Source organism: Staurois parvus, unplaced genomic scaffold (assembly GCF_062004578.1).
Source record: "Staurois parvus isolate SC_StPar_1 unplaced genomic scaffold, SC_StPar_1.0 ptg000410l, whole genome shotgun sequence".
NCBI classification, from domain to species: domain Eukaryota; kingdom Metazoa; phylum Chordata; class Amphibia; order Anura; family Ranidae; genus Staurois; species Staurois parvus.
In genome coordinates this window covers 1,180,023-1,202,504 of record NW_028318206.1, presented here as the reverse complement: position 1 = coordinate 1,202,504, position 22,482 = coordinate 1,180,023, and the positions used below count along the sequence as shown (strand labels likewise).

The window sequence follows — 22,482 nt, the reverse complement described above, 5'->3', positions numbered from 1 at the left end:
AGCTTTTAAACGTGAAGCATAGCTTGACACAAGTGTCTTGCAGCGATCTACGGGTATCTTCGCCCATTCTTCATGGGCAAAGGCCTCCAGTTCAGTCACATTCTTAGGCTTGCGCACTGCAACTGCTTTCTTTAAGTCCCACCAGAGGTTCTCAATCGGATTTAAGTCTGGTGACTGCGATGGCCACTCCAAAATGTTCCAGCCTTTCCTCTGCAACCATGCTCTAGTGGACTTGGAGGTATGCTTGGGATCATTGTCCTGTTGAAAGGTCCAACGTCTCCCAAGCCTCAGGTGTGTGACGGACTGCATCACGTTTCCATCCAATATCTCCTGGTACTGAAGAGAATTCATGGTACCTTGCACACGCTGAAGCTTCCCTGTACCTGCAGAAGCAAAACAGCCCCAAAGCATGATTGACCCTCCACCATGCTTCACAGTAGGCAAGGTGTTCTTTTCATCATAGGCCTTGTTCTTCCTCCTCCAAACATAGCGTTGATCCATGGGCCCAAACAGTTCTAATTTTGTTTCATCAGTCCACAGAACACTATCCCACAACTTTTGTGGTTTGTCCACATGGCTTTTGGCATACTGCAGTCGACTCTTCTTATTCTTTGGAGACAGCAAGGGGGTACGCCTGGGAGTTCTGGCACGGAGGCCTTCATTACGCAGTGTGCGTCTTATTGTCTGGGCTGAAACTTCTGTACCCACATCTGACAAATCTTTTCTCAGTTCCTCAGCAGTCACACGGGGACTTCTCTCCACTCTACGCTTCAGGTAGCGCACAGCAGTCGAAGTCAGCATCTTCTTTCTGCCACGACCAGGTAGCGTTTCAACAGTGCCCTTTGCCTTGAATTTGCGAATGATGCTTCCTAAGGTGTCTCTTGGTATGTTTAACATCTTTGCAATCTTCTTATAGCCATTGCCCTTCCTGTGAAGAGAAATCACCTCTTCTCTTGTCTTCCTGGACCATTCTCTTGCCTTCACCATGTTTGTAACCACACCAGTAAATGTCTAGAAGGAGCTGAGTATCACAGTCATTTTAAAGCTGCCTAATTGGTGCTTATTATGCTTGATTGCTGCTCGGTGACATCCACAGGTGTTTTCAATACCTGATGGAAAGCACCTGTATGAACCTCTGTTCTTCAGAGTGGTAGTCTTTAAGGGGTTGAATAATTGTGGCAATGAAGAAACCACATAAGAACCATTTACTACTGTATTACATAAACAATTGATGTCATTTTAGTTGCATTTGGGTAGTTACAACGTCCTTGTAGGATTTGATTCTGAATACAATTCCAAATGTACACTATAGTCCCTAAACCCCTTTACAGCATTGGGGGTTGAATAATTTTGGTCACAACTGTATATATATATATATATATATATATATATATATATATAATTAAATTATTCCAATCTTAATTAATTTTTTATATATAGTGCATCTAAACACATCAATCCAAAGTGTACACACTCTGTGATCACTGCAACTCAGTGAATACCATCAACCACCAGACAATAGTACTCAATACTATTACCCTCTGTGAGTATTATGAGAGCTCTACAAATATTATGGATCAGTAATCCTCCAAACTCTTCTTTAAGAATATTTTTCCAAGGTCCCCAGAAAGATAAAATGGTCTTAGGAGCAATATTCAAAGCATAGGGATAACATTTATTAGTAACTCACATATTAAAATCAGATTATCAGCTCCAGACATGGTTTCTATCTGTTTCCACCAAACATTTCCTAAACCATGTGGTGATAACCTTAAAAATGGCCGCGGCAACACTTCCGGTCTGCGTACGTGCGTCTTGACGTCACTCCTTTAACGCGTTTTGTCACTTCCGGACTTCATCTTTTCTCATTAGCAGTAGTCTTGTGACTTCTATCAGTGCCCAGCAGAGCACATTAAAGGTTGTAGGAGGAGCATGTGCAGCTGAGTTGCAGTGATCACAGAGTGTGTACACTTTGGATTGATGTGTTTAGATGCACTATATATAAAAAATTAATTAAGATTGGAATAATTTAATTATATATATATATATATATATATATATATATATAATTTTTTTTTTTTTCCACAAATATTTTTGAAGTGAAGTGTGAAGTTGCACAGGGTGATTTCTTTTAATTAACTGAATTGCACTAGATTATTTATATTTATTTTTTTTGAGGTACGTTTTGGATGAAATAGAGGTCAACTTCCGTATTTGGAGAAAAAGATTGGAATTTTGGACACTGTTTTTGGACTTATTTTTGGATTTATTATTGGACACTTTTGGATTTGGGGAGTTTTGTATTTTTTTATTTTTATTTATATTTTATATTTCTTGGTATATATTTTATGATTTCTTAATTTAATTTATTTTGTTAATTTACTATATCACAAAAAGGTTATTTATAATTTAAATACCAGGTTAAGTCAGGCGGTGAGTTAACCATCTATCAAACACCTCTGAAAAGCAATCCAAGCATGGATCACTTTTCAAAGGAGTTCCTGAAGCACACGTGAACAAGCCCATGGGCTTAGTGGTTAGCACTGGAGTTGTATGTTCAGTACCTTCCAGGAGTTTAAAGTGATATTAAACTCTCAGACTTATAAGCTCTTTCAGCAGCTGATGTAATCACTTTCTGGGTATGCAGCTTCTATATCTTTAACCCCTTCCCGCCAGCGCCTCCCGGCCCTTTAAGAGTTTCAGACGCCGGGAGGCGGGGCGGGTGGGGCGTGGTTTAGGAATCATGTGACCGCCGTGATGTGTCATCACGGCGGTCACATGATCGGGAAAGGTCCCGATCGAAAGAGCGGACTGGGACCTTTCCGTGAGTACCGCACATGTGTGCTGGGAGTGCACAGGGTGCGCGCTCTCAGCACATGTTTTTGTTACATGAATGCAAATGTGTGGCTGCTCGGCGTCTAGGCCCAGATGCCGGGAGGCCGCACATTTGTGTGCTGCCAGCGTGAAGGGGTTAAATCTTGGCCAGTTTTCCAGGTTAAGCTGGTCACTGCCCCAGGTTTCCTGTTTCAAGGTGGCTCCTTTCTCTTGCTGTACCCTATGGAGCCATCCTTGCACGCAGTCAGTGACTAGAGTTGTGTGGGCATCAATAGAAAGGGAGAATGTCACTATTGTCACACCTGATGAAGGGGTCCTGCGAGACTCCGAAACGTTGCCGTGCTGTAACTATGTGATCATTCGTTAAAACTTTTGGACCCATATTGGTGATCCTCAGTGTGCTGCTGACATTCTCCCTTGCTGATTCTGTTCGGTTCCAGCCGACGGTCGGTGCAGCACCCACTTATACACACAGCTATTTTTAACGCAGGAACGTGTGCATTTGGATTGTACACTGGCACCAATAGGAACACACAGCCCCATAGACTAGGATGGCAAGGTATTACCCTGCTCTTCTTTGCTCTTTCCTCCTCCCTTTTTTCAAGCTAATGGACTGGCTGGGGACTGTGCTTTCCAATGTTAACTCCTTCCTGTGAGGACTGGAAGTTCAGGGAAGCAGCACTGAGAGAGCAGGAACCAGCAGCTTTGAAAGTTGTAAACTGCAAGTGCCAGAACAGGAATTTTAACAAAGTTTGCTGGGAAAGTTTTATTTTATTGTGATAAGTAAGCTAAAAAAAATGAATATCTCTTCGCACAACACCTCTTCCCACCCAGTATTCTTATATATACGTATTTCTGTCAGGGCCCATGCACACAGGCACAAAACCTCTGCTTCTATATGTGTATGGCATTTTTTAATGCAGCTATATGGTGTTTGGATCCCTATTTCAGAATGGTGTTCAAAGATATAAAAAATGCCCAAATCTCACATTCTGAGATGCGTTTTCTCATGTAATTTACGCTGTACACATGTAAACATTTGTGGTCACAATTACATGCATACAGCGTACAGGACCAACTCTACTGGGGCCCCCTGCCTCTGAGCAATGAAGGATGCATGTCGGCCCTGAATGAATGAATGACTAAAGACTGTCTTTCTCTGCATGGGTGGCCTCTGCATGAATTACTTATTTATTCAGGGCTGACATGTAAACACTAACAGTGTGTAACTAGGGGTGGCGGTGCCCGCGGATCGCACACTATCATTTACATGATGGCCCTGAGCAGTAGCTGCAGCCAATAGTGCCGCCTGCATCCTAGCAATGAAGGACACTAGGTGGCTGGTGCTGAAGATACCTACCATCCTTTGTTACTAGGGGGCAGGCAACAATATTATCTGTGGCTACTACTCAGGGGCATCATGTAAATGATAGTGTGTGATCAGTGGGCACCACCGCCGTTAGTTACACACTATTGATGTTTACATATATGTCCTGCATAAATGAGTCATTCATGCAGTGTCCACACATGCACATGATCACCAGTGTTGGGTCATTCATTCAGTTTCATTCAGGGCTGACATGCATCTCTTGTTGCTATGAGGCAGCCAACTGGAGTTGTGTAGCATCCTTTGTTGCTAGGATGCAGGTGGCTGAAGTTGTGTAGCATCCTTTGTTGCTAGGATGCAGGTAGCTGGAGTTGTGTAGAATCCTTTGTTGCTAGGATGCAGGCAGCTGGAGTTGTGTAGAATCATTTGTTGCTAGGATGAAGGCAGCTGGAGTTGTTCAGCATCTTTGTTGCTAGGATGCAGATGGCTGGAGTTCTGTAGCATTCTTTGTTGCTAAGATGCAGGTAGCTGGAGTTGTTCAGCATCCTTTGTTGCTAGGATGCAGGTAGCTGGAGTTGTTCAGCATCCTTTGTTGCTAGGATGCAGATGGCTGGAGTTCTATAGTATCCTTTATTACTAGGATACAGGTAGCTGGAGTTGTGTAGCATCCTTTATTACTAGGATGCAGGTAGATGGAGTTGTGTAGCATCCTTTGTTGCTAGGATGCAGGTGGCTGAAGTTGTTCAGTATCCTTTGTTGCTAGGATGCAGGTGGCACAGTTTTTTAGTAACCTTTGTTGCTAGGATTCAGGTGGCTGGAGTTATGTAGCATCCGTTGTTGCTATGATACAAGCGGCTGGAGTTATGTAGCATCCGTTGTTGCTAAGATGCAGGTGGATGGAGTTGTCTATTAACCTTTGTTACTAGGATGCAGGTGGCTGGAGTTATGTAGCATCCGTTGTTGCTAAGATGCAGGTGGCTGGAGTTGTCTAGCAACCTTTGTTGATAGGATGCAGGTGGCTGGAGTTATGTGGCATCTGTTGTTGCTAGGATGCAAGTGGCTGGAGTTGTGCAGAATCCTTTGTTGCTAGGATACAGATGGCTTGAATTGTCTATCATCTTTTGTTGCTAGGATGCAGGCAGGTCAAGCTGCCTAGCATCCCAGCAACCAATACTGCACATTTGCGCTGTACACTTGTATCTATGTAAATGTTACATAAACATTTACATGCATATGGACAACATTTTCTACCCAAATTTTTGCAGCAAGAATCTGCTTATTTCCATATTTCCATGTGCGTGACGCCTTACAGTGCCAAATATGAAAGCGACCGCTGAGTGATCACATGACATTGTTTACAAACAAGCCGGCACAGGCCAGATAAACTGTAATTATGTGTCTAGAGACACTATAACAGAAGCAGTTGGCTCTCTTATTAAAGTAAAATCATACCTATAAAAATCAATACATTTTAAAAGTAATAAATGAATAAATAATAATAATAACTATGGCCCATCAAAGTGACAATGCATATTTTTCTTACTATTGTCTATTTTTTTTAGCCTACAATAAAAACAAATCTAAACGTGTTATTTCTTCAAGCAATGCATCAAAACAAAGATGTACTGCACGTCCTTCAAAAACAGTGAAAACATTTATTAGAAAGACACTTCCTGTGAATCACGAATAATCTTCCTTCCAGGCTATCCTCTGTAGACTTCTAATTCTTCCCTGTTCATGTAATGGGGATGATATAAGGGAAATATGTTTGTAGTTCAACTCAAAAGGGCAGTCATATATAAAGCATGGCTCTCCCCATAGATACAGTGTAATGAGTGAATGTTGTCACCCTAGGACAGGAATTCAGTTATTTCCAGGATCATCTGTAAAAATAAAGAAAAAAATAAAATCTACAGCGTCCATTATATCGAAGGACTGGTAAGCTGCAATAGATTACACTTTGTTTGAGGTTTAAATACCCTTTAAATAGATAGCTTGTGTTCTCTGGATCCAAGGAGACCTCTCCCCCTTTCACTAAAAATGAAATCATCTAACTGTCCTTTGTTTAATAAAATAATATCGTTGTTACTCACCGTTGTGTGTTCCAACTTCCTGGTTCTCCTTAGGCACTGGTGACCTAGCCAGTGCCTCACAGATGCCCCCTGGGAAGGCTACAGTGCCTTCTGGGGAGATCTTGTTCCTAAACTGTAAGATCTCATGTGTTTAGGAATGAGAAAAAAATGTTTTATTTTTTCAACAGATGAGGATATTGGCATATGGTGCATGCACGAGATGAACATCATACACCTCATTTCGCATATGTGCGTGTGCCAATACACTCATCTTACATATAGTTAGTCTGGCTGAAAAAAGACAAAAGTCCATCTAGTTCAACCATAAAAGAAAAAAAAGTTAGAATCCTACACCCACAGTTGATCCAGAGGAAGGCAAGAAAATAGCAAACCATGATCCAATTTGCTCCTGCAGGGGAAAAAGTTCCTTCCTGATCCCCCGAGAGGCAATTGGATATTCCCTGGATCAACGTTACCTATAAATGTTAGTATCCAGTTATATTCTGTGTATCTAAGAAAGAATCCAGGACTTTTTTAAAGCAATCCACTGAGCTGGCCAGAACCAACTCTTGAGGGAGTCTATTCCACATTTTCACAGCTCTTACTGTGAAGAAACCTTTCCGTGTTTGGAGATTAAATCTCTTTTCCTCCAGATGTAAAGAGCACCCCCTTGTCCTCTGTGATGACCTCAGGGTGAATAACTCTACACCGAGTTCACTATATGAACCACTGATGTATTTATACATGGAGATCATATCCCCCCTTATGTATTATACATGGAGATCATATCCCCCCTTATGTATTATACATGGAGATCATATCCCCCTTATGTATTATACATGGAGATCATATCCCCCCCTTATGTATTATACATGGTGATCATATCCCCCCTTATGTATTATACATGGAGATCATATCCCCCCCTTATGTATTAAACATGGAGATCATATCCCCCCTTATGTATTATACATGGAGATCATATCCCCCTTATGTATTATACATGGAGATCATATCCCCCCCTTATGTATTATACATGGTGATCATATCCCCCCTTATGTATTATACATGGAGATCATATCCCCCCCTTATGTATTAAACATGGAGATCATATCCCCCCTTATGTATTATACATGGAGATCATATCCCCCCTTATGTATTATACATGGAGATCATATCCCCCCTTATGTATTATACATGGTGATCATATCCCCCCTTATGTATTATACATGGAGATCATATCCCCCCTTATGTATTATACATGGAGATCATATCCCCCCTTATGTATTATACATGGTGATCATATCCCCCCTTATGTATTATACATGGAGATCATATCCCCCCTTATGTGTTATACATGGAGATCATATCCCCCTTGTGTATTATACATGGTGATCTTATCCCCCTTATGTATTATACATGGAGATCATATCCCTCCTTATGTATTATACATGGAGATCATATCCCCCCTTATGTATTATACATGGAGATCATATCCCCCCTTATGTATTATACATGGTGATCATATCCCCTCTTATGTATTATACATGGAGATCATATCCCCCCTTATGTATTATACATGGAGATCATATCCCCCCTTATGTATTATACATGGTGATCATATCCCCCCTTATGTATTATACATGGAGATCATATCCCCCCTTATGTATTATACATGGAGATCATATCCCCCCCCCTTATGTATTATACATGGAGATCATATCCCCACTTATGTATTATACATGGAGATCATATCCCCCCTTATGTATTATACATAGAGATCATATCCCCCCTTATGTGTTATACATGGAGATCATATCCCCCTTATGTATTATACATGGAGATCATATCCACCCTTATGTATTGTACATGGAGATCATATCCCCCCTTATGTATTATACATAGAGATCATATCCCCCCTTATGTATTATACATGGTGATCATATCCCCCCTTATGTGTTATACATGGAGATCATATCCCCCTTATGTATTATACATGGAGATCATATCCCCCCTTATGTATTATACATGGTGATCATATCCCCCTTATGTATTATACATGGAGATCATATCCCCCCTTATGTATTATACATAGAGATCATATCCCCCCTTATGTATTATACATGGTGATCATATCCCCCCTTATGTATTATACATGGAGATCATATCCCCCCTTATGTATTATACATGGAGATCATATCCCCCTTATGTATTATACATGGAGATCATATCCCCCCTTATGTATTATACATGGAGATCATATCCCCCCTTATGTATTATACATGGAGATCATATCCCCCCTTATGTATTATACATAGAGATCATATCCCCCCTTATGTATTATACATGGTGATCATATCCCCCCTTATGTGTTATACATGGAGATCATATCCCTCCTTATGTATTATACATGTAGATCATATCCCCCTTATGTATTATACATGGAGATCATATCCCCCCTTATGTATTATACATGGAGATCATATCCCCCTTATGTATTATACATGGAGATCATATCCCCCCTTATGTATTATACATGGTGGTCATATCCCCCCTTATGTATTATACATGGAGATCATACCCCCCCCCTTATGTATTATACATGGAGATCATATCCCCCCTTATGTATTATACATGGAGATCATATCCCCCCTTATGTATTATACATGGAGATCATATTCCCCCTTATGTATTATACATGGAGATCATATCCCCCCTTATGTATTATACATGGAGATCATATCCCCCCTTATGTATTATACATGGAGATCATATCCCCCCCTTATGTATTATACATGGAGATCATATCCCCCCTTATGTATTATACATGGAGATCATATCCCCCCCTTATGTATTATACATGGAGATCATATCCCCCCTTATGTATTATACATGGAGATCATATCCCCCCTTATGTATTATACATGGAGATCATATCCCCCCTTATGTATTATACATGGAGATCATATCCCCCTTATGTATTATACATGGAGATCATATCCCCCCTTATGTATTATACATAGAGATCATATCCCCCCCTTATGTATTATACATGGAGATCATATCCCCCCTTATGTATTATACATGGAGATCATATCTCCCCTTATGTATTATACATGGAGATCATATCCCCCTTATGTATTATACATGGAGATCATATCCCCCCTTATGTATTATACATGGAGATCATATCCCCCCTTAATCTCCTCTTCTCAAGAGAGAATACATTCAGTTCCTCTGATCTTTCCTCATAGCTGAGCCCCTCCATGCCTCGTATCAGTTTGGTTGCCCTTCTCTGCACTTTCTTCCGTTCCCCAATGTTCTTTTTATGAATTGGTGCCCAAAACATCTGTTGATAAAAAAAAAAGACTCCTTCCCCCCAGACCTTGTGAGATCTAAGGAGGAAAGGCTTTTTTTAACAGATGGGTATATGGCGCATATGCAAGAGGTGGCACAATGTCATTGGGCCGATGACATTTTTTTCAAAATGTCAGCATGGGGTTCCAACCTGCAGGGGACATAGACTGCTCAGAGTGGGGGGGTGGAGAAAGAAGGAGGTAGGCAAATATTGCTAATGTTATGTGTTTCAGTAGGTAGATTGTAATAGTGTAGTTACAGCAGGTATATTGCGGGGAGTGGGGAAGGTCCACTATGTCCATTCCAAAAAGATTACTGGCTTATAGACATGGCTGGACCAAGAGAGTGCTGATCAGTAAGAATTGTAAGACTGTAAGCTCCTCTGAATCAGGGACTGGTGTGTATGGTCTTTGTATCCTGTACTGTTAGTGGGTTGTTTCGGTTTAGGTTGTTTTTAGATCATTTTGGTGAATTTTGTCATTTAAGGGTATTGGGGTGAGTGAGAATGGAGAGATTAGGGTGGTTTACAGTGATTTTAGGAGTCCAGTAGCATTTAAGCTTCTCTAAAGCTAACTCCCACTCTCCCCCATTTGCCTCCACCCCCCCCATACTTACCTTTTTTTCCAGGTAGTTAGGGTCTGTTTGGGTGATGTCCCAGATCCTGGTCTCCCTCCAGGGATGAGCAGATCCTAAATACTACAGAAAGCTACGTGTAATGACATGGCGCTCCTGCACTGCATTCAGTCCAGGGTAGAAACTGAGCTGTGACACCCTGAGCTCTCAAAAAGTATGATAAATGACACTGGGCTTCGTTCAACTTAGTGACCAGGTGCGTCTGCGGGGGACAGTCCGGGAGATCAGGAGAGTATAGCAGTCGAAGCTGCTTTTTAATTTTTTGTATGCCTAGGGGCTGGATGTTATCCATTTATGTAAAAGCTGGGCTTGGGTTTTACATTTTTCTAGGGTAAAAGTTATGGTTGGCTTTCTTTTTCATGGAAAGCGGGTCAGAGCCACTGAAAATGATTTATGATTGTTTGTTCCTTCCTGTACTGCTGACAACCACATCATCTATTTATTGCATAGGTGTCACAGGAACAGGAAATTAGGAAAAACATCTTCAGAACAGGGTCACATACAGAAAAAAATACGCTTAAAAAATATTTATTTGCATCCTAAACTAAAAAAATGTCAGGAATTAGGCTTTAAAGCCATACATGGAGCTATATATTCACTAGACCAGGGGTCCTCAAACTACGGCCCGCGGGCCACATGCGGCCCGCCGAGGACATTTATCCGGCCCGCCAATAGGGGCGTATTTGCTGCGTGTACAGGGGCGGGCAGGGGGGTTCTGTGTCTTACCTGGCTCCATGTCCCAGTCCCACGATGATCCAGTCAAGGAAGTGCTGCTCCTTCAGAACTGTAGCTCAGGAAAGGCACACAGGCGGCCAATCACCTGCGAGGAGGCAGAGCCCTGCGGCCCCGCGAACATCGAGGGAGAGGCCGGAGTGAATGGAGGACAGCTGACCGCCTGGTAAGTGTGCCGTGCAGATGGTGCTGCTGCAACTAGGTATGCTGGCTGCAGCAGCACCATGCTGGAACAGGGGTCAGCAAGTGTCATTGGTGTCAGTGGGAGGAATAGTGCCCCATCATTGGTGTCACTGATACTAATGATGGGGCATTATTCCTCCCACTGACACCAACGATGGGGCACTATTCCTACCCCCCCAATGACACCAACGATGGGGCACTATTCCTCCCCCCCACTGACACCAACGATGGGGCACTATTCCTCCCCCCACTGACACCAACGATGGGGCACTATTCCTGCCCCCAACTGACACCAATGATGGGGCACTATTCCTCCCCCCCACTGACACCAACGATGGGGCACTATTCCTCCCCCCCACTGACACCAATGACAGGGCATTATTCTCCCCCCATTCCTCTCTCTCTCTCCCCCTCCTCTCTCTCCCCCCCACCCTCTCTCTCCCCCTCTCCCCTTTCTCCCCCCCTCCCTCTCCCCCCTCCCTGTCCCCCCTCTCTCTCCCCCTCCTCTCTCTCGCTCTCCCCCCTCCTCTCTCCCCCTCCCCTCTCTTCCCCCTCTCTCTCCCCCTCCTCTCTCTCCCCCTCCCCTCTCTCTCCCCTCCTCTCTCTCTCCCCTCCTATCTCTCCCCCTCCTCTCTCTCCCCCCTACTCTCTATCTCTCCCCCTCCTCTCTCTCTCGCTCCCCCCTCTCCCCCCTCCTCTCTCTCTCCCCCTCTCCCCCCTCCTCTCTCTCTCCCCCTCTCCCCCCTCCTCTCTCTCTCTCCCCCTCCTCTCTCGCTCCCCTCCTCTCTCTCTCCCTCCTCTCTCTCCCCCCTCCTCTCTCTCTCCCCCTCCTTATCTCTCCCCCCCTCTCTCTCTTTACATTGTACACAGATCTTACCCAACAAGGTGTCCTGCATTTACCGTATATTTCGCTCCATAAGACACACTTGGGGGAATGTCTGTGCGTCTTATGGAGCGGCCGGCCCAGTATTCCCGCCGCCATTGTATGTCCGCAGTCTCTGGTCATCTCCTGTACTGTGTCCGCAGTGTCTGGTCATCTCCTGTACTGTGTCCGCATTTGTTCATAGTTTTTTTTTTTTAAACTATAGTCCGGCCCTCCAACGGTCTGAGGGACAGTGAACTGTCCCCGTTTAAAAAGTTTGAGGACCCCTGCACTAGACGATATGCACCATAGTCAGACATTGAGAGAAAATTCTGGAATCATACATCTACAATCTTCTGTTGTCTGCTAGTGTGTGCGTATTTTTCTGCTGTGGTAGATCTGTAAGCATGCGCACCAATCATAGTACCCCATTATATTTTTCCACTAATGGTCCATAGAAAGGTTCATTATGGAGACAACTTATTATGAAGAGAATATGGATTTATAGATTTCCTCTTGCTGTGTAAACCAGAGTTAAGCTTGTGAAGGAGAAGTAAATATATAGATTGGTTGGCTATTTGATAAAGGCTTTTTTCATCCTTCATTGCAGTCCATAGACTATACATAAACTGTAAGTACCCCTCCAGGACATTTTTCTGTATTTTATCACTGACAATGGCTGTTATTTACTGCAGCAAACAGAGGTGTGCAAATTGCAGATATCCATAGCGAAAAATAAAAAAAATCTTTAATTGTTATAAATGCTCTTGATTCATGAAAAATCAAATAAATCCAGTAGCTAAATATTGCTTTACATATTTGCTTTTGACATAGCTTCACAATTATGGACACTAATAAAATTTTCTCTTTTTTTTGTATATACAGACAATAATTGAACACCGTGAGAAGGCTCAATGACGGTTTCCAGCCATGCAATGTTCTTGGAAGGCTGTCCTCTTACTAGCGCTGGCCTCTATTGCTATCCAGTACACAGCCATCCGAACCTTTACAACCAAATCCTTTCATATGTGTCCGGTTCCCAACCCGAGCAATTGTAGCCTGGGACAAGAACCCACAGACTCTCCTGATCGGTTGTGTGAAGATGGCCAACCTGTAACTTTTAACATCTCGAGGAAAACTCATATCCTCATCTTGGCCACCACCCGAAGTGGGTCCTCTTTTGTTGGTCAACTGTTCAATCAACATTCGGATGTTTTCTACTTGTTTGAACCACTCTATCATGTTCAGTACACGCTAATCCCCAAAATGACCCAGAGTAAAAGCCCTGCTGAAAGGAGAGTGATGTTGGGAGCTAGCAGGGACCTCTTAAGAAGCCTTTATGACTGTGACCTTTATTTCATGGAAAACTATATTAAGCCACAACCAGTCAATCACACCACAGATAGACTGTTCCGAAGGGGTGCAAGTAAAGCTCTCTGCTCTGTCCCGGTTTGTGATGCCCTGGGCCCCACTGATATTTATCTAGAAGAAGGAGACTGCATTAAGAAATGTGGGAGCCTGAATTTGACTCTGGCAATGGAGTCTTGCAAAGACCACGGTCATGTTGCTATAAAAACAGTCCGGGTTCCTGAAGTTAATGACTTAAGAGCGTTGGTAGAGGATCCCCGCCTTAATTTAAAGGTGATTCAGTTAGTGAGAGACCCACGAGGCATATTGGCTTCCCGTAGTGAGACCTTCAGAGACACTTACAGGCTATGGAGGATCTGGAGGGCTACTGGTCGCAGACCATACAATTTAGACTCAACACAGTTGACCACAGTTTGTGAGGACTTCTTGAACTCTGTGTCAACTGGGTTTAGCAGGCCACCATGGCTAAAGGGGCGCTACATGCTCTTAAGATATGAAGATCTGGCTAGAAACCCTATGAAGAAGATGGAGGAAATCTATGAATTTGTGGGTATACCACTGGATGTCAATGTGGAAAGATGGATCTTGAACAATACTCGGGGTGACCAGTCTTCTGCCAAACACAAGTATGGCACAGTAAGAAACTCTGCAGCCACAGCTGAAAGCTGGAGGCTGACCTTGTCCTATGACATTGTAGAGTTCACCCAGAATGCCTGTCGACAAGTATTAAGCCAACTTGGCTACAAAACTGTGGGTTCTTCCCAGGACTTGAGGAACCTTTCCTACAGCCTCATTGAGGACAGATCTTTTACACCTTTTTTGTAATGGTCTATTTCTCAGTAAATAAAATACACAGTGAAGGTGTTATACACAGGATGCCAAGAAAGAAGTTAGGGAATGAAATAAACGCTCTATTTTTGATAAAGCTATTCCCCTTCTTCATCTTGTTTCTTCTTGAGAAACAAGTTGCACTACAGTGGTTGGGATCTAAAAGCACATTGAAAAAAGGGGGTTATACCTCTCTAAAACTTGAAGCCGTTTATACAGAGCTGTTGCATATTAAAACACCCTGTAAAGTCCTTTCATAGATTGAAATAGTTTAGCTGTATGGACATATTCATTGGTGGTTCAAGGAGAGCCTTAAAGGGAATATTTTGTGGTGAGACTTTTGTTTATGACCAGGTGATACATTTCTCGTCAACCATTTTCCACCTTTAAAAAAGCAAAAAAAGAAAAGTAAAAGGGCAAACAAAACCTATCCTGAGAGAAACGTGAAGGCTGCCATTGATGACATTTCCTTTTAAAAATGCTAGCTGCCTGGCTGCCTGGTAATCCAATGGCATTAACACTTTCTGAAGCACTAACCTCAGAATATTGGAAGAAGTAAGATGATCAGGAGCTCAGTCTGACTTTTTTTTTTGCCCCATACTTTTTAGTGCTTCAGAAAGCACTGGTGCACCCAGTCACCCAGCATTTGTAAAGGCAGTGACATCCCCTGGATTCCTCTCAGTACAGGTTTTCAATAAATTTAACATTGCTGGTAAATTGGACATAGTACGGCAGTGCAGCAAAGTATCTTTTTAAAACATAACCAACTTTCTGACTTGTATCATATGTTTTTCCTTGTTGAAACTCTTGCGTCTTTAACAGATGATCCTAAGCCCATATGCCAAGGCATTTCATTCAGGCAGAGCTGTCCAATCAGCAGGTCGACCTCACTCTAAACCTCTGCTGACATCACATAACCACATGAATTTTCTGCAGAAGAGGTGTATATGGCAGTTTATTTAAATAGGAAAGCAAAATGGTCAGGAAGGATGAGAATTTCTTTTACCTGTTCAGGGCAAAGCAACAGGTTCGCTTTACTGCCACCCCCCCCCTAGTTGCACATATTGACCTCCTTCACTCCCCAATTGATCTATCCTGCTGCTGTAAGGGGCCACAGATTGAGCCCTGAATACACTTCAAGAAACAATTTGGAAGCGATACAAGACTTCATTTTCTCCTTACCCCCATGTGATAGGTGCCTGCCTGTCCAATCACCAAGCACCAGCACTGTCACATGGAAGGCAGGGGAGCAAGTCACATGCTCCCGATACCATGTTACCCAGTCTTTGCTCATGGCAGCAAAACAAAGTAGTAGGGTAGTGAAGGGAAGGTGACCCTGTCAGGTCTATACCATGATAAATTCAGCACTCCCTAGCAACCTTTTCGCAGCCCATGTCTCCTACATGTTTTTTTTCTCCCAGCACTACAGCCTTAGAAAGGATTCCAACATTCAACAATTTTGGGATTATGGGATGCTTGTGTGTGTTCTCTGCAGATGGAAAATTCCTGTCTCTGTAGGAGACCAGAGTGCAGCAGGGAACACAATCTGACACTCCTGGAAGTGTCAAAAATTGAAGAGTTTAACAGAGGCTGCAGTGCTCGAATTGAGGAAAGGTGGGAGACACGGGCTTCCATGCAGGTAAGTATATGCTGTCGTCGATTGCAGAGGAGTGCTAGATTTAACTCTTTAAAGGCCTGACAGGGTCTCCCTAAAATTGAACTACAGGATTGTGCGGGGGCAGCCTCACTGCAAGGGTTAAGTGTCTGTTCTGTCTCTCCAATCTAAGCATTGATAGTGTGATCTCTGTAACTTACAGTTGTGATGAGATAGCGATAACTTCAACCTCAGTTGGATAACACAGTCAGTGACTCAATTGATAAGACATCTTATAGATCTTGTGAAGTTCATTCCATAAACTGAGAGAATCTTACAACAATGAACATTTGATAAGTCAAAAGATCATAATGTTTCCTGCTCCATGACATGAGGCTAGAGCTGCAATGCATTACTAGGAAGGTGGTGGGCTATTTATACAGCATTAACTAAACCAAAGGAAAAGGAGGAGCAGAAACAAAATCTAGAAAACACTTAAAGGCATATGACAGTCAATATGACAGTCATGTGAAACATGAGTGTTCATTTTTGTATATGGGAACAGAAAAGGCAGTTAGACTTACAGTATTTTTCGCTCCATAAGACACACCTGACCATAAGACGCACCTAGGTTTTAGAGGCAGAAAACAGGAAAAAAAAAATTCTGAACTAATGGACTGCAGACATAGTACAGGAGATGACCAGAGACTGCGGACAGCACAGGGATGGCCAGAGACTGCGGACAGCACAGGGATGACCAGAGACTGCGGACAGCACAGGGATGACCAGAGACTGCGGACAGTACAGGAGATGACTGCTGACCTTTGGGGAAGGGGGGGGGAGTGGGTACCTGAATTTTACAGGTACCCGCACTTCTGCGGAGTTGTTATTTGATCTTACCTGTTCCTCTATCCAGCCGCGTGCGTGCTTCCTGGCTTCTGTAGTGTGGGCGCTCGGCATGACAGCCGGGTTCCCAGTGCGCATGAGCGAGAAGCGCTGCGCTTTGTGATTGGTCCGGCGGCTTCTGGGATCTGTCATATGTCACAGGTACCACCTTACCATTCACAAAGAGCACCGCTTCTTGCGCATGCGCACTTGGGACCCGGCTGTCAAGCCCAGTGCCCACACTACAGAAGCCGGGAAGACAGCACGCCGCTGGATAGAGGAACAGGTAAGGTCAAGGAACAACTCCGCGGAAGTAAGAGTGAGTACCTGTCAAATTCAGGTACCTGCTCCCCACCTCCCCAAAGGTCAGCAGTCATCTCCATAAGGTCCTGCTGCAGAGCTGAACGGCCGGCCCGGTATTCTGACATGGCGGCGGTGGAAATACCGGACCGGCCGCTCCATATTCGCTCCATAAGACGCACTGACATTTTCCCCCCTTTTTTGGGGGGAAAAAAGTGCGTCTTATGGAGCGAAAAATACGGTACCTTTATCCCTTACTCCCCTGGCAGCCAAAGCTCTTTTCTGCTTTCCAAAACTCTGGGTTGTGGATGGGCCCTCATAAGATGCAGGACTGCTGGTCCTACATTGTATCCAACGATGATGGCAGAGAGCCTATGACCGATGGAGCAGTGTAGAGAAGCTTTTTCAGGGGGACCAGCTGGGAGGAAGCCTGCCAAAGCAAGGAGAAGAGTAAGTATAACTGCTTTTCTTCTGTTCCCTGCTAGACAAAACCAACCATTTAACCCTTGCAGTCCAGGAGGAGCCCACTGGTCAATGTTAGATTTTACCATACACTTAGCTTTAATGGCACAAGATAGGTGACAAAACCATTTACAAAACTGATACGTTTTGCTGCCCTGCTGTACAAATCAATTTAGGAAGCATGCAGCAACGAATTAAAGGCTCGTTATAGTCGGAGAAGGCGTTTACTGTTTACACAAACCAAAACACATGGTACGTTCCTCTGATATATACTCTTTTTCCAGAGCACGCTGTAGGACTCAACGGGAGGGAAATTGCACAAGTTTTATGAACCATGTCGTATTAACTTATAATTGTTTATACAGAGGTATGCATTGAAGAGCTGGATTCTTATTGTGTCCTTCATGCCCGAAGTCATTGAAGGCAAGATTGTACAGATGTCTGTGAGTTCTTGGATTTATATATATGTGTCATATTTCTCAAATAAACTGGAAATCAGCAATAAAGACGGTGTTTCCTAAATGGGTCAAAAGCGATGTATTAGTGAGAAAAATCAGATTTCTAGATTTGCTTCCCTCTGACTCCTCTTTGTAGTTATGTAAAGGAGTCTCTCTCTCACAGCTTCTCAGATTAGCCTAGGATGGGAGTTGCAATTATTATTATTTATTACAGGTACTTATATAGCATCATCAGTTTACACAGCACTTTGCATATATATTGTACATTCACATCAGTCCCTAATTCTCAAGGGGCATACAATCTAAGGTCCCTAACTCACATACTGGGGCCAATTTATACAGGACACATGTAACCTACCAGCATATCTTTGGAATGTGGGAGGAAACCCACACAGGCACAGGGAGAACATGCAAACTCCAGGTAGGTGCTGCTGGGGTTGGGATTCGAAACAACAACGTTAGTGCTGCCAGGCGGAAGTGCTAACCACTTAGCCACTGTGTTGTCCATATTATACCCAAATATAGCCTACACCTGCAGCACTGCCTGCTGGTAATATTAGGTATGAAAAAACAACTGCACAGGAGTAGTAAATGATCTATTCCCAGGGGCGAACTGACAACTCATGGGGCCCCCCGGCAATAGGGGATCATGGAGCCCCTATGTCCTTGCCCACACTCAAAAAAAGCCTATAAAAGGTACCAAGGGCATTTCATGGGGCCTCCTACTGACCCCAGGCCCTCGGGCAGTACCTGAGTGTTTGAATGGTCAGTCCGCCCCTGTCTATTCCCTGAGCATTCACTGTTTTTCATCATTAAATAACAGAATTAATAAGGCTGAAAAAGGACATGGGGGTCAATTCACTAAAGGCTACCGCATGTGATAACATTGTCACGTGACTCATTTGCATAAGTTATTGCATGCGGTAAAAAAAATGTCCAATTCACAAAAAAAAACCAAAAAAATGTATCTGCGGTATTTAACACAAAATTTGCCCGTAAATAGTGCAAAAAAAAAAAAAATGCGGTAAGCTGTTAAGTCAAATTCAAAAATGGAAGAGAAAGTAAAAAAAGATGCAATTTTTATCACCAGGGTTTTGATGGCGGTATCATATGTCGTATTTTTTCAGATGCAGCTTGGCGGTCCCCCCCCCCAATCCATACCACGACGTTGGATTTTAAGGGAAACCCCACACCAAAAAAAAAAAAGAAGAAAGAAATGAACCTTAGGTCTGGTTTGGGTTTTAAGGAGAACTCCACGCCAAAATTGAAAAAATTTGCTGCCGTGCGATAAATTACCACTTGAAAAAAATTTGTTAATTACCACAATATCGATATTTTACTTGTGTGATTTATTTACTGCAAAATTATTTGTGAATTGCACCTTTGCAAAAGATTTACCGCATGCGTTATGTTGCCGAATTTTTTCAATCGTTATTTAACTCTTAGTGAATTGACCCCATGGAACCATACAGTTCAACCTAAGTGTGTGCTTTTTTTAAACTTATATACTGTAGACTCTGATACCGCTACCTGGGGAAGTAAGTTCCACATTTTCACTGCTCTAACAGCGAAGAACCCTTAACCTCCTTGGCTGTATGATTCTTTCAGATTTTTTGTGCTGAAAGCGGTACCATTTTTTTGCATTGAAATATGTAGTTTTTTATTGTAGGCTGTAATTTTTAGGAATAACTCACTGAAATCTGTACGAACAAGAGTCTAGTAAACATCCCGGGTAGGATAAAATTTGAAACACGAAATCATAAATTATAATTTAATAAATAATCATAAAAAATAATAATATAATAATAATACATTTAATTCAATAATATAATCAAACCAAAAACACTGACAATTGAAATACAGAGGCAAATTCGCACATCGCTGAGCAAAGTCGCAAAATTGTTTTCAGTGTCTGATGATGAATTTCCCCCACAAATCATTATCACTCAATTCTGCAAGTGGTTCTGATTTACTATCGCTGTTCTAAAACCGCTTTTGATGTAAAGGGACGCTTTTTGGACGCCATGAACTTTTCTAAGTTTCCAGGCAGAAAGAACAGTCAAAATGCAGGCAGGGGGCAGGACAAAGCAGTGGGGACAAAATATATGTGAAATGCATTGAAACAGCAATGACAGCAAAAATGCCATTTTTTAAAAATTTCAAATTTCCCGCCAGTTCCGGCGCCCGTACGTCCCGACGTCACAGGGACCGGAACACGGAAGCCGGATGCCGGCATCGGCCGGAGGAGATGGCCGGGGACGCTGCAGGGGACACATCATGGGAGCGAAGGACAAGGTAAGTGCTGCAGGGACCCCCGGAGCAATGCCGCATGGTAAGCCCGAGTGTAGCTCGGGGTTACCGCTCTTGGTATTGAAATTTTACCCCGAGCTACACTCGGGAACACCGCTAAGGAGGTTAATGTAGTTTAAGATGAAACCTCTTTTCATCTAATCTCAAGTGGTGGCCTCGTCCCTTCTTCGAGGGCCTTAAACATTTTGGGGTTAATTTACTGAATTCAAATAGGCTGTCCATTTTGCAAATAAAGTTGCACTTTGAATGGGTTTTTTCTCTAGAGATCAGTGAATGTGGTGAAATTTGACTTTGCAAAAAATACCCAAATATGTGTAAGGAAAATGTAAAAGGAAAAAAAACATCATTTTTGTTAGAACATGATTGGATGATGTAAGTCAGCAGAGCGGTCACTAAGCTCTGGGGAGAATACCCTTGCATAGCGTAACTCTCCTTGAAGTTTCTTTGCCCTTAGTCAACTCCTTTATTTCCAGTACAACAGTGCTGTTTGATAAATTTGTACATTGTGATCATGTCCCCTCCTAAGCACCATTACCCCCTGGGGTGTCACGTTTGTAATCGTTTCTCAGAGCTAAGGTTGCCCTTCTCAGAACTCTCTCTAGTTCATCCTTCCTTTGGATTGGTGACCAAAACTGAACTGCATATTCAAGATGAGGCCAGACCAGTGTTTTATACAGGGGCAGACGTATTGATGTGCTCCTGCACAAAATTCTGCTTGCTTCGTTTCCTATACCTTGCCATTGCAAACTGTTGCGGTCAGCAAAGACCCTCAAATCTTTTTCTGTTGCCAAATTCTCCAGAGGTGCTCCTCCTAATGAGTATTGTCATTTGCATGTATATTTGTAGGCAACAAGGGCATAACTTAAATGTAACTCCACTTTTGTTGAGAAAAACATTTTCTTCTGGGTTATTAATGCACTATTAACCCCTTCACGCCTAAGTGTAAAACAAATCTAAATGCCTAAGCACAATTTTGCAACTTTGACATGTGTTAGCAAAACCGTACATATCATCACAACTACTTTGTACATCAAGGTGAATTATACTTTGTTTTTTTTCAGGACAAATTGGGCTTTCATTTGGTGTCAAATGGTAATGGATATCTCTTGATTTTTTTATTATCAAAGAAAAACTGGCCCAAAATAGAAATTTTTTTTTTTTTTTTAATTTAGCTGTTTGTTTCTTGTTCCTACCATAACCTACCACCAAAGAACAACCCAAAATAAATTTTCCAACTCTTGACGATCACAGGGATACCATATATGTATTTATATGTTATTTGTTTTTTGTACCTGTACTACAGCCCAGACACAAGAATGCGCATTTTGTTTTTGTTTTTTTTCCCTAAAACACACTGACACTGAAACTGATACCAATTTTTTTTTTTTAAATTCTGACCTTTGACCCTGACCTTGACCCAAACACTAACCCTGAACTAGATCAAACCTTGATCCATGTATTTATTTTTTTTATTTTATTTTTTAGTATTTGTTTATTTATCTTTTTTTTTACAAACAACAAAAGTTGTTTTTTTTTCTATGCATGGAGAGAGAGATACAATGTATCTCCTCCATTCAGAGAGAAAAAAAAACAAGGGGGGCGGGCTGTATAGTGACTGATCACTGTAATAGCCAATCAGAGGCTCTCACAGTGATCATGTGACCCAGAATCGGGAGTCCCGGGTCCTGATTGCTAGAACGAGACCAGGGGCTCTCAGTGACACCCCGGTCTTTTGTGCTGGGAGCGCACTGTGCGGTGCACTCCCAGCACAAAGATAGGTACGCAAATATGCGGCCCCTCTAAAAAAAGCCAAGTTCTCTGAGGCCGCATATTTGTGTGACATCAGCATTAAAGGGTTAATGAACATTGCAGAGATTTTCACATTATCGCAGAGCCCTGCATTTGTCTTCTCTGAAGAAAAAGCTGTTGCACCACATCTTTTGCAGACTAGTTCTGAATAGGAGGGTCTGGTTCATTGTAATCACCCCAGTAGAGGATCTCACAAATTACTGGTGTAGGGGGTGCCAATATTTTGACTTGTATTTTAGTGCAGACGTCTGGGAAAATCATTGAACTAATCACACAGCAGGAAATTACATTTCTAAGGGAGTTCTGTACACCAACTGTGTACAGAAATGCCTCCAAGTTACCATAATGCATTGCATTTTGCAGAAAATTACAGCAGCTGCAGATTTAAAAGGAAAGGTAATTTTAGTAACATTAAATTACAATATAGCTTGTGTAGCAATTGTTTGTGCTATATTGAACAAAAATTCAGC

At 42.6% G+C, this 22,482-nt stretch overlaps 1 protein-coding gene across 3 annotated transcripts in view; it reads left to right on the top strand.

The window, feature by feature from the left end:
- The window catches only part of CHST1 (carbohydrate sulfotransferase 1), a 78,841-nt gene extending 60,900 nt beyond the window's left edge, over window positions 1-17,941 (top strand). For all 3 annotated transcript variants that reach the window (XM_089686764.1, XM_089686762.1, XM_089686763.1), the window contains one exon: window positions 12,884-17,941. In XM_089686764.1, the coding sequence (XP_089542890.1) occupies window positions 12,929-14,191 (1,263 nt within the window). In that variant the 5' untranslated portion in view covers window positions 12,884-12,928 and the 3' untranslated portion in view covers window positions 14,192-17,941. The remainder of the gene's footprint in view (window positions 1-12,883) is intronic.
- The last annotated feature ends 4,541 nt before the right edge of the window (window positions 17,942-22,482 follow it).